Source organism: Gracilinanus agilis, chromosome 4, assembly GCF_016433145.1.
Source record: "Gracilinanus agilis isolate LMUSP501 chromosome 4, AgileGrace, whole genome shotgun sequence".
In the NCBI taxonomy this organism is placed as follows: domain Eukaryota; kingdom Metazoa; phylum Chordata; class Mammalia; order Didelphimorphia; family Didelphidae; genus Gracilinanus; species Gracilinanus agilis.
In genome coordinates, this window is record NC_058133.1 from 489041387 (window position 1) to 489054512 (window position 13126).

The window sequence follows — 13126 nt, forward strand, 5'->3', positions numbered from 1 at the left end:
GATTGGAACTAGCCTCCTCTTAAGTCCGGGCCCGATTTAGCATCTTTGTGTGCATCCCAGATTCCTATTTGGAAAGAGAAGGGATTTGGCCTTTGGCCTCCGAGGCCGCTTTCCAGCTCCAGCTCTAGGATCCTGGAGGTCCCCACACTTACGAGCTAAGGGGGTGTTTGTCCAGCGGCCCCACCTCCATGCCGGCTGCCCTCTTGAGGTTGCCCTGTTCGGTGCCCCCGGCCCATCTGGCCGGCCGAGCCCTTCCCCGCGCCTCCCTGACCTTGGGGCAGCCAGCCCCCTGGACAGCGGGCGCCGCGGCGGCATCTTGGAGCCCCCTGGCGGCCCTGGCCGGGTAGTGGGGCGGCGGCGGCGGCGGCAGCGGCGGCGGTGGCGTGGGGGCGGGGAGGGGGCGGGCGGACGGCGCGGCTCTCCCAGTCCGCATTTGCCGCCTGCGCGCCCGGCTGCCCGCTGCGCTGTGTATCAGAGCGGAGCCTCGGACGCGGCCGGGCGGCCGGTGCTCGCGCTCGCTTGCCCCAGGATGTCGGGCTTCCTGGTGGAGCTGCTCGGCGAGAAGCTGGTGGCCGGCGGCGGTGAAGAGGTGGACGTGCACTCACTGGGCGCCCGCGGGATCTCCCTGCTTGGGCTCTACTTCGGCTGCAGCCTGAGCGCCCCCTGCGCGCAGCTCAGCGCCAGCCTGGCCGCCTTCTACGGCCGCCTGCGGGGGGACGCGCCGGGGCCAGGGCCGGGGAGCGGGGGCGCGGGTGCTACCGCGGCGGTAGCGGCGGCGGCGGCAGCAGCAGCAGCCCCCTCCGGGGCCGCCGCCGAGCCTGAGCCCGAGCCCGAGCCACGCCGCCGCCTCGAGATCGTGTTCGTGTCCTCGGACCAGGATCAGCAGCAGTGGCAGGAGTTCGTGCGGGACATGCCGTGGCTGGCGCTGCCCTACAAGGAGAAGCACCGGAAGGTGAGCCCCCGGCCCGTCGCCCTGCCCCTCCTCCTCCCCCACCCTCTCCGGCCCCCCGCCCGGCAGGCTACGCCTGAGGCTGAAGTGGGGGGCAGCCGGGAGCCGGGGCTTTTGGGGAACCGGGCGGCGAAAAGTTTGACATACGCGCCCCGCCCCCGGCCTCCTCCGCGGGGATTCCCAAAGTGGGTCTGGCTGGGCCGAGAGTGCTCAGACCCCCTCTAGCGCCTTCGGGTTGTGCCCGAGGGGAGGCGGCGACCGGGGACCAATGCCCAGGGGTCGCCTCTCTCTGCGTCTGCTCTTTCTGCCCCCACCCAACCCCCATGTTTGCAGCCTTGAACAAGGTCTGACTGCTCTGGATTCCAGTCTCTGGAGTGGCCCAGCATGCCTTCTGCCCCCTTCCTCCAGATCTCCGTGAGGGGAAGAAGCTTCTCGGGCTCCATGGGGGAATTCTGCTTTTTTCCACTCTAAAGGACTGAGCCCAGGCCAGCCAGATGTTGCTGGAGGGGCCCCTTCCTCTCCCTCAGCCTATTGACTTCTAGCTGACATATAGTCTGTTGTGGGGGAGGGGGGATTGGCCCCCTACCCATAATGCCAGGACTAGGAGGTTTCCTCCTTTCCCTCACTGGAAAGAGCTTCCAGGACTAGCATCCTTGGTATAGATGCCATGATGATTGGTGCCCTGCAAAAGGGATCGATGACAAAGGGTTAGGAAATGGTTTTGGAGAAGAGGCACCTCCATGACTGGGAAGCCTTCCTTTCGTCCCATCCCCACTCCCCACATGTCCTCTGCTGCAGCAGATGAATGAGTGCCTTTTTTCAACATGTGGGAGGGATGCTTTCGCAAAGAAGAAGCCCTCCAGCCCCTTCATAGCAGTGTGCATTGACTCTCACTCAGGAAGGCTCCTCTACTTTGGAGGGGTTTGATCCTGAACGGAGCCTCCGTTTAGGTTTAATTGTAACCCTAAATTCTACACCTTAGAGTCAGGTCCCTGAGCCGGTAGTTGGAGACTGAGATGCCCCAGCAATGAGAAAATGGGTGGCACTGACACTTTACCATCAATTCCAAGGCTTTATTGTTGAATTCCTCCGGAGAGGGGCAAAGTTCTCAAGAATGGGTCGTTTGCAGTGAATTGTTTATTTGGATATAGCATTTACTGGATGGAATGAAAAGTTTGGGGCCAGATGTTGCATTTTAGTGCCTAATAAACTCTGGGCAATTGTGAATCATTGAACGGGGGCCTTTTCTTCTAAGAAGCTCAGTTTATGAGGTAGACAAGTGAATTGGGTAGAAGAAGTGTTTGGGATCCTTCAGGGGCTGGGGTGGTACCAAATACGTGTCTTGCATTTCTCAAAGGCATAATTTGCCTAAAAATCTGATGTAGGTTGAGGGAGCAAGGCAGAAGTCTCACTAATGAAGTGGTTTTAAATGTCTGGAATAAGTCTTGGCTCTATTAGAGTGAGTTAAGTACCAATCTGAGCTCAGGAATATGGAAGAGAACTTAATAAATGCGTTTCATAAACTTGACATTCGGAAGGCTTCTCACCACTTTAATTCAACACCTTCACATGCCAGGCACTGAGGTAGACACTGGAGATATACCCACAAGAACTGATGCTGTCTCTCATTACTCTGTACTAGTTAAATACATGATTTTTAATACATGTTTTATTGATATGTTTTCTTTTGACCTCACCTACATTTCCTTCCCACCCCCTACCCAGATGGAGAAAAAAGAGTGATTAGTACAAATCCCCAACAGAATTCAGAGTCTGACTCACTGCAGGGTTCCACACCTGTGTAGTCCCCCATCTCCACAGAGCCCCTGAATGTGTCTTCTTTGGAGCCCCGCTTGGCCATCGCACAGCATTTGGTTTTGTTGTTTTCTTCCCATTTGGGTTGTGGTCAGTGTATTTGTTTTCCTGGTTCTGTTTACTTGGGGCTGCCTTGGCTCTCAGAGACCTTTCCATGCTTCTCTGTTTTCATCATTTCTTTCCAGCACGGCAATTAAATAAGGTAAATATTGAGATTTCCGCTCCGTTCTGGATTATTCCTTACACCTCCTATATACCTAAACACATTTTCACAGCACTTTTTGGTTTAGCCAAGCATTTTGTTCACAAGAGTCCGGCGAGGCCAGTAGTGTATATAAGCCTGGCCTGCTGGCGTCCACATTCAATTTTCCTGGGCTTCCCTAGTCTGGAAGCTTCTGAGACAGTACTGGACTCTGGAAAGATTCAGGTGCTCTGGTCCCAGGCCTATCGTGCTTTCCACTGTGACGAACTAGTTATTCATATGTGCAAATTATAAGCATGCCTGATTAATAAAAAGGTACTAAGAGATTTGTCTTGGTTATTGCTTGTTTGGGTGATCCTGTTGGGGGACAAGGAGCCAGACATATAACGTTGTTTACCAGAAGGATATCTCTGACTCCTATGGCCAATTTTAGTGTTGCCTGAGGTTTTAAAAAGTTAGTGTTCTCATTGGTTAGCTGATACAGTTTTCTGGCCATTGAAACCTTATACTCTGGTGCCAGAATACTCTTAGAGAAGTACCTTAAAAAGATGAAGACTTGGGCAGCTGGGTAGCTCAGTGGATTGAGAGTCAGGCCTAGAGACGGGAGGTCCTAAATTCAAATCTGGCCTCAGACACTTCCCAGCTGTGTGACCCTGGGCAAGTCACTTGACCCCCATTGCCCACCCTTACCACTCTTCCGCCTAAGAGCCAATACACAGAAGTTAAGGGTTTAAAAAAAAAAAAGATGAAGACTTATTTCTGGGTGTTCCTCACTGACAAAGAATGGAACTGTGAAGATTATGGAGGAAAGCTATTATCTTACCTACTTAGAAAATGAATATTGCGCGGTCAGAAGGACCTGGGCTCATTTGACTAGAGCACAAATTCATTCAACAAACATGACTGATCAGTGCTTATTGAATGACAGAAAGAAGATTAAAAGGATGCCAAGAGTTTCTGTTTGGGCCAGTTAACTTGGTACAGAGAAAAAACTGGGACCACAGACTGTACCCCTTATTCATAACAAGGGGAGAGATCCCACATGACTCACTCGGTGCATCTCAGCCCTGCTGTGGAAACAATTCATAATGCTTTGGATATTCTCCTAATTGTATTTATTACTGCGGAAAGAGCATGCTGGAATCAACATTCATTTATTAAGTACATACCGTTTGCCAGGCTCTGTGTAGGGCACTGGAGCTACAAAGACAAATGTCAGAAACAGTCCAGGGTTCTATTCTGTCAGGGAACATACATATTCATATACATGACCATACATTCATACAAAATAAATTGGAGTTCATTTCCTCTGGGGGTGGGGAGCTCTGAAAAACCCTAGCTTTCTAGGAGACGAGTTTTGGACGAACCTCAGGATTATAAGAGGAGAGGTGAAGAGAGAATGCTTGCAAGGATTAGAGGGACCCGTGCTGAGGCACAGTAACCGAAGGCCCATCAGGAGGCAGGTTTGGCTGCGTGGCCTAGCATGCATGAAGAGAAGCAACATGTAGTAGGTCTGGAAATATAGATTCTTTGGCCTGGAATTAGGCAGCTCATCCACATTCCAAAGCATCCAGTAGCTCCAGGATCCCTTCAGGGCTTAGGTAGTTAGTTTGGTCTCATCCCAGGAACCAGATGGACTCTCTATGGCCAAAAATGGAGTTAGCATTTGATCCTAGAGGCAGCTGGGAGCCATGAGTGCTTCTGGAGCAGAAGAGTGAGTCAGGCATATGCTTTAGGAATGTCGCTTTGGCAGCTGGGGGAGATGAGATTAGAGAACGGAGACACTTGAGGCAGAGGGTCCAGTTAGGCGATTGCAGTGGTTCAGGGGAGAGTTTGCGAGAGCCTGAGTGGGGCTGTGTGACTAGAGAGAAGGAGGCAGATGGGAAAGGGAGAGTGCAGAAAGTCAAGGAGACTGGGCACTTGACTGGATGGGTCCAGTGAGGGAGGCACCATTACTAGGGGTTGACTGAGGTGGTGAAGCTGGGTGCTTGGAAAATTTGCAGGGCCCTAGGCAGAAATAGCTAAAGTCAGGAGGAGCCATGGGTTTGGATCTTTGTAGCTGACCCACAACCCTTTTCAGGGGGCTCTTTCCCTCTTTATTTCTGTCTGTCCCTTTTAAAACTGTGAAACATGAAGCCTCTGTTTCTTCACTGAAAGTAATTGTTTAAACTTTAAAGGAAGCCTGACTCTGTTCTGTGCCGTCCATTATATCAGCAGAAACACAGAAACCTTAAATAAATTCAGACATTTAGGCACCTTCTTTATGCAGAGGGACATTAATGAAGTCAAAATCCCTGCTCCTGAGAAGCTATGCACTGTGTACATAGTCAAGTAAATACGAGGCCATTGAAGAAGGGACAAGTCAGTTCTCTTTGGAGGGGGAAGATCCAGGAGCAGAGAGCTTGAAGGAAGATGAGCCAGTGCATTCTAGACATGGGGTTCAGCTTGTGAGAAGGCCTGGAGATGGGAAATGGAAGGATCCCCAAGCTAGCTATTCATTCTTACTGATGGCAACATGCAAGTAGAAACAGAGCAAACAGGTTTCTGATAACCTCAAAGAATGGTACACTTTTCTGAAATTAAGGTCTTAGGGGTCTAGGTGCCATGACATAGGACATGATTAATACAGACGATATAGTGGACAGCAAGAACCATGCAGAAGCCCTATCGGGTGCCCTGGTTATGACATTTCACCTTTTCTGCCCAGAATGTGTCCAGACTTTTCATTGACTGTAAAAGTAGCATTTCACACTGAAAGGAAAGAAAAGTTCTAAATTACTAATTTTTCCAAGTTTCCATTAACTTTGCATCAGGAATGTACTAACTAGTATTCCTTAAAGCCCTGGACATCCTTCTTCCCTGTGGAATAACAGAGGATTATGGTTCTAATTATTTACTGGTTGGCATTTCTCTAGAGAAAATTGAAAAATTATGTAGGGAAAAGAGAATGCCATGTGGTGTTTCTTTTCTTTTCTTTCATTCTTTTTTCCTTCTTTCTATTCATTTCCCCTTTCTATATAGCAAGCAGCTTTGGAGATGATCATATGCTGTATGCATTTCTGTTCAGCCCTGCACCCCGATTAGTGCTGTGAGAAAATAATACGTGAAAAGATTACAGGGTCTTAACTGTCCCCAAGAAAGTTCAACTTGTTCATGCTTGTTTCAGGGCTATGAAAGTAATTTATGCTTAAGATTTTGTTTGTTTATTTTTTTTAAACATATGCTGATATTATGGAACTCAATGGAAATTTTAATCATGAAATCATAGCATCTTACAGATTAAGTTTATACGGACAATTATGTCATGAGATCAGATTTCCAACAGGCAGCATTTCTTGGGTAATAAGCAGGTTTTTGGAAATTTTTATTTCTTATATCTTCCTAGATAGCTAGGAAATAATGTATTGACTTTGGAAAGCTAATACATACATGAACTTCTGGTGTTTTAGTATATATATATATAATTGAAGGGTCTCTTTAGACCCGTCTATGGCAAAGAAAATAATCACTGATGTTTCCTCTGGGAGTTATAGGGCTAAGCTTTGATGATTATTGGAGGCTTAGAATTGGCCATCAGGCATTCCTGTGTTTGGTTAAAGGGACCCATCTCCCTCCTAAAGGTGAGTGAGTGCCTTTCTCTTTAGAAGCGTGTTTAGTTCCTCCCCAGCTTTAGAACAACTTTAGACCCAGTCCTGACAAGATGGAGTCAACTTTGGTCTGTAACAGATTTAGTTATGGCTGACCTGTTTGTAGGTCTACACCCTTGGAAGACTGGATCATTTCTATGGTTAACCTTTAAAACTTAAAAATAAATTGTTCTGTTTTTATATGGAATAACTGGAGGTCCCAGAAAAACCCCAAGATGATTAGATCCTTCTTAGAATGAACCTGGATCTACTAAGTACTTTGGATCGCAGAAGATCAGCCTAGGACCTGTCCTAAAGGCCTGTTTGTACAATATAGAAAACCTTTAAAAAAAATGTTAAATTCCCTCTCCCCTAAAATGCACATGACCCATATGGAAAGGTAAGTTTCTGTCATCCCAACAAAAGTATCTTTGCTTCTCTTCTTCTTTTTCTTTCCTCCTCTCATCTTTCGGATTCCCTCCCTTCCTTTCCTCCTCTAAAAAGATAAAAAAAAGATATTATTCTACTTGGGAATTTGTGTTTGCTAATTGAGTTAGTTGAACTATTCTGGGAAACAGTTGGGGACTCTATGAGAGAAATTTGTAACCTGTCCATCCTCTTCAATCTGAGCAGATGTCTTTCGGAGAAAGAAAATTTCCATTTGTTCTAAAATATTCATAGCCATACTTTTTGTAGCAGCTAAAAACTGGAAACAAACTAGGCGCCCATTGATTGGGGAATGGCCAACAAACTGTAGTACCTCCATATAATGGAATATTATCGCTTATTAAGAAATGATGGCGGGGCAGCTGGGTAGGCTCGGTGGATTGAGAGTCAGGCCTAGAGACGGGAGGTCCTAGGTTCAAATCCGGCCTCAGACACTTCCCAGCTGTGTGACCCTGGGCAAGTCACTTGACTCCCATTGCCCACCCTTACCACTCTTCTGCCTTGGAACCAATACACAGAAGGTAAGGGTTTAAAAAAAAAATGATGGATATGAATAATTCAGAGAAACTGATATGATTCAAAGGAATCAGAACTAGGAGAATAATATACACAATTATTTAAATGAAGATAACTAACCACAAAAGATAGCAGAAGTCAAATTAGATGCAATGACCAATGTTGGTTCTAGAGGACTGATGTAGGAATATGTTTCGTTCTCAACAGAGCGAGGCTGTGGGTATGGAATATTATGACTATCATTCTTTCCTGGTCAATGTATTGGACAAGTTAAAAAATTTTTTTAATTCTAATATGACAAATGTGAATAAACATGAACATTTCTATATTCAAAGAACAGAAAAAGAATATTATATATGAACCTAAAGCTCATTATGTACATTGATTGGAATTGTTCGGTTTTTCAACATTGCTTTTCTTTACCATGTTATTGCTCTTTCATAAATTGTTCCCCTAGTTCTTCTCACTTTACTCTGCATGAATTCATACACTTCTTCCCATATTTCTCTGAAACCATCCCTTTCAATTATTTTTATGGAACAACCATGTTCATATAGCATACTCTATCCGACCACTCCTCACTGGATGATTTTTCCAAACTGTTCTATGTTTTATTTTTAATAAGAGGATAATGTAAAGGAATATAGAGGCAAGTGGTTGTGGCATCAATAAAACGTTTTTAAAATAAAATGGGGCCTTGTAAGGAAAATTGAGACAAAGGTATGTAGGGAAAACATTATACAGCCCTCAACATGTATTATGGTAGGGAGAGAAAGTCTTCAGATAACAGGGAGAGTGAAAAATAGCCCAGGATAAAAGGTAATGATAATTAGGGTGTTTAGCCCTTTTCCTAGAAAGCCTCGGTTGGATATGGGTTGGATATGGGTGTCACGGGAGGCTGTGTTTTTTCAGAGCTCTTCCCCATCTAGTTTTAAAAGACTCGTACGAAAGGTCTTTCTTTCTCCAGGAACTGACCCCTTGAGTGTATTTGCCTCCGATTTTTTCATTTCTGCTTTCTAGTTGCTTAAGCACACCCCACATACCTTGGAGATAAATCATAGTAGCTGGTTACCACAACTTGAGGCTTTGGAATTTATCAAATTACACAATCACAAAGCCATTGGAAGGTGGTGGTGAAAAAAAAAAACCCCACACAAAAAAAAAAACCAAATAGCCAATACCATGAGAAGTTTCCAAATGTATTATTCATTCTATAGGCATTTGAGGACCTCACTTTTGTGTACACATCATTGAAACCTCCCTCCCATCCCCAGCTAATTCTATAAGACATGGGGGAGGGAGTGCTACAAAAGAAGTATTTGCTTCTGGGGTGTTTAGACTCTCACTGGAGATTAAGACAGATATGAATGAAACAGCCAAGAGAACAAGAGATGGCAGTTTCTTCAAGCCCCGGGATACACGAATAACTGCAGGTCCTTTTCCTTTTTTACCTTCTCATCTCTTCAGAGACTATTTAGGCTCCCAAAGTCAAAACATGATGGTCCACCTTATGAAATGGTTACACACAGCAGCAGCTTTTGAGTTTAATTCAGGTTATGAGATTTGCAGAGCACTAAATATGTACTTTCAGCCTCCTGACCATTCTGCCATTCGGTGGATCCTTATAGATATCATTATCGTCCCATTTTACTGCCGAGGAAGTAGATTCCTTCAGCTACATGATTGGCTCATGGTAAGGGAGGAGGAATTCCAACCAAGATCTCTGCTGCCTCTGAGTAACATGCGCCTTCCTCGGTGCAGCTGCCTCTCCTTCTAATCTCGTGGTTGCTAAGATGATTAGACATTATTCTGCTTACACTAGTCAGTTAGATTTGGTCAGTTTGGTAGATTACAGGGTTGTGTTTTCTCCATATGGGAAACACGGTGTGGCACAGTGAATTCGCAAACATCTGTAGCAGAGGAAAATTCCTGCCTTCTGCGAGAGCAGGATGGGCTGTGGATTGCTCTATGATAGGTTTACTCAGACATCAAGCCATTTTGGGTTCAATGCGCATCCTCCAGTAGGCTGCACCGGTCTGGATTGGACTCAGATAGCCACAGCTGCTTCCTGCTTGTTGATTTGTCTTCAGATAATGATTGGTTGGAATAGCTAAAGTAAGGACAAAAATGAGGTTTGGGGCCTAGTTTGTCGATTTCCATTGGCATTGGGTTTTTTTTTTTTAGTCTCCTCCATTTTGGACTAGAATAGGCTTCATCTCAATGTCTACACAAGTGTGGGCAGGCAAGTTTAGCAGTCCAGTGTTTCGGATAGAAAGTCAGGTTGAGAGATGCTGTGTGGTAGAAGTATCAGACACAGCAGCAGCAGCAGCACTCCCCAACGGGGCCTGAAGGAGATGAAAATATAATTGGGAACTATTTAACAAAATAAATAAAAATACAATAAAACACAGATTGCATTCCATTTGAAAACTAAGTCAATAGATGCCCAGGGATAGTTATGTACAGATTAGAGCCCCATTTCTATTTGGATTGAACAGAATTGATGTCTTGGTTAGAGAGCTGAACTTGGATCGGGAAGACCTAGGTTCAAATTTCTCTTCCGATATTAGGTGAGTGATTCTAGACAAGGTATTTAAGCTCTCTGTGCCTCCGTTTTCTCTTTTATAAAAGGGGATTTGAACTTGGCGGCTTCTAGGGATCCTTCTAGCTTTTCCCAATGACTCTGTGAAACTTGGGGTTTGCCATTTCACTGTCATAAACCACTCAGATATACCCTTTGGAGCCCATAGGAGTGGGGGGATGCCAAGACTGATGAACAAGGTGTTTCTGAGGTATAGTGAGGCCTCTCTGCGCAGCCTCTTGAGGGGAGTAGATTAAAAATTGGACAGTCCCCCCCATCCTTTCTTCTTTCCAACCCATGAAGTCTGGCTGATGAGGAGGGATAAGCAGGAAAAGGAGGTTTTGGTGCTCTGCTTTATAGCTCTAGCTTTCCCCTTACCTCCTGAGTTCTCATCTGTTCACCTGGCTGCTTTCAAGAGTATTTAATGCCCGTTTCTTAATTAATTTACTTTTATGCATGCTTAAGGATGCCTTGATTTAGTTTCTTACTGGCAAGCCTTCCAACTTCATCAGGCCTCTTTGTTCTGCTTCTACCTTGAGTTTTACTATTTTCTATATAATTAAGACCTTAATTGAATTGTTCAATCCAACATTTATTTAAGTCCCTACTAGCCATAAAGGGCAGTGCTCAATGTAAGTAAGTGGAAGGGAATTTACAGTCACAAAAAAGCTCATAGGACATGAACTCATTTTACTTTTGTTGAAGAAAAGCAGGATGAGGAGTCAAACCATATGATCGTTCAGCCAATTGTACGTGTTAGTTTTTTTTCTCATTGGCATTATAAAGATATAAAATGAGAAAAATTTTTTTTAAAAATTGAAATGAGTTCTACCTGCTCTCTCTTCCTTCAGATATTTTAGGATTAGAGAATGAGGAAGGCAGGTATTCCTTAGAAGTCTTCACCCTCTTCTGCAGTGGTATAATTGAAAGATAAAGCTGCCTGGAAAACTGTCCCTTTCCCATCTCTCCCTTCTCACCATAGTCAATGACTAGTAAGCAGTTGAAACACAGTTATTACAAATTAACTTGTAAGCATGGAGGAAATAGAATGTTTTATAAGTAAAGAAACAGCTTTCAAATGTCTCTATGGTTACTATGAAGAATGGACAAATGAAGGTAGAAAGCAATATTTTGAGATCCTTTCATGGGTTAAAAGTGAGTTTCAGATCTTAGAAATTAAAGATTCATCTAGCTGAAACTCTTTCAACAAGGTACCAGTATATGTCATTCATTTTTGTTAAGGGAGAATAAGTTAACTTTTTGTTGTTTCAAAAACAGCTTTTTCCTAGATCACACTTGAGAGTATTTTTTCTTCCAGATGTTTTTTTCCCCCTTAAGTTGAATTTAATAGCTTTTCTATTCCATACAGTAATCAAGAATTGAACCCTTCAACAATTTGTTCGGTTATGACAAAAGTGGTTTAGGGGACCTGAGTGTGAGGACAGAGTATTAGATTCTTCTAAGTTAGGGGAGAACCTGATAAAGTTTGGCAGCTTGAAAATCTGATCCCTTCTCTAGTATCTGCTGTCCAATTTATCTACTCTTTCCTCTTTAATGAGATAATTAGAGAGTTCTTTCTTGCAGTCAACTAGTTGTTAGTATTTACATATTATTGTAACTAGACTTTCATTGAACTCTAATCACATATATGTGGTTTCACTTGATTAATGCCTTGGAGAACAGTTATTTATTTATTTGTTTGTTTGTTTTAATTTAAAACAAAAAGATGATCCATCTGAGAAAAGCCCAAACTGCTTTAATTTGTACATATTGTCCCATGATCAGATAACTTATCCTGGGAAAGAAAGCAGTGGGAATAATCCAGAAACTCAGTTCTCCATTTCAGATATACATCCTCTAAATTAAGAGGGCAAAATGGGCTTTATTCAGGTCATTCAGTTGACATTCTCATCTTCTGTTTACAGACCTATATATGGGATTATAAGAAACATTTCTGATTTACTGTATGGCTAGTACCGTGATGTTAAACCTATGGCACGGATGTCAAAGAGGGCATGCAGAGCACTCTCTGTGGGCATGTGCACCATTGCCCACCAGAGTTTGTTACTAAAAAGGCATAGGGACTCAGGGCAGAGCTGCTTCCTTGCCCTTTTCCATCATGCTTGATGATGTTTTTTCACTTTCTGCCCAGCAGCCCAATGGGAGTGCACAGGTGGGTGGCTCAGAGGTGGTAGAGCTGGAGGGGAGAGAGCACTCCAGCCACACCCCCCTCCCTCTCTCTATGTGTGCTGAGGACATGCCTCACTTCACTCACCCCTCTGCCAAGCAGCCCAATGGGAGTGCTTTCTCCTTCCCCTATGTGGGGTAAGAGGATGGGGCAAACCACAGCACACAGTCTCGGGGGGTGGGGGTGGGGGTGGGGGTGGGGGTGGGACATGACATGCAGTTTCTAAAAGGTTCACCATCACTGGTCTAGTACATTTCTTCTTTTCTTTTACTTTAAATTCAAAATTTCATTTTTTATTTTTTAAAATATATTTCCCACCAGTTTCATGTAACAACCATTTTCCACATACGTTTTCTATAGTACATTTCTTTTAAAGAATTTCAAATTCACCCTGGGTTTTTTCCTATTAAATTTTTTAGTGTCCCACAAGGTAGATATCAGCAAGCCTTGCACTTTGACTTCTTTACAAGTGTTTAATGGAAAATAAATGAATTAGTAAAGAAAGGCTACAGAAGAAGAACCCAAAGCAGAGAGATGATAAGATTTTATCACACTTGGTATTGATGACAGAAAAAGAAATGGCCAGGTGTTCTCAAATTCACAGTCTCTTGTTGCTGGGTTCTTGGTTTCTTCTTAAAGTCATTTTAAGGGATAGTATTAGAGTATGTATATCCAGAATTCCTTTGGAAAAGAGTATGGATTCAGAATAAATTAAAGGAGGAAAATGTTTTTCTGTCCAAGTGCACATTTTCTGTCAGTCAATCAATAAGCATTAAAAAAAAAACCTAACAAATTAACCCTT

The 13126-nt window shown here is 44.2% G+C and overlaps 1 protein-coding gene across 1 annotated transcript in view; it reads left to right on the plus strand.

Moving 5' to 3' along the window:
- The first annotated feature begins 529 nt into the window (after positions 1–529).
- The window catches only part of NXN (nucleoredoxin), a 179566-nt gene continuing 166969 nt past the window's right edge, over positions 530–13126 (plus strand). Inside the window, exon 1 of the mRNA XM_044675599.1 lies at positions 530–952. Within this exon, the coding sequence (XP_044531534.1) occupies positions 530–952 (423 nt within the window). The remainder of the gene's footprint in view (positions 953–13126) is intronic.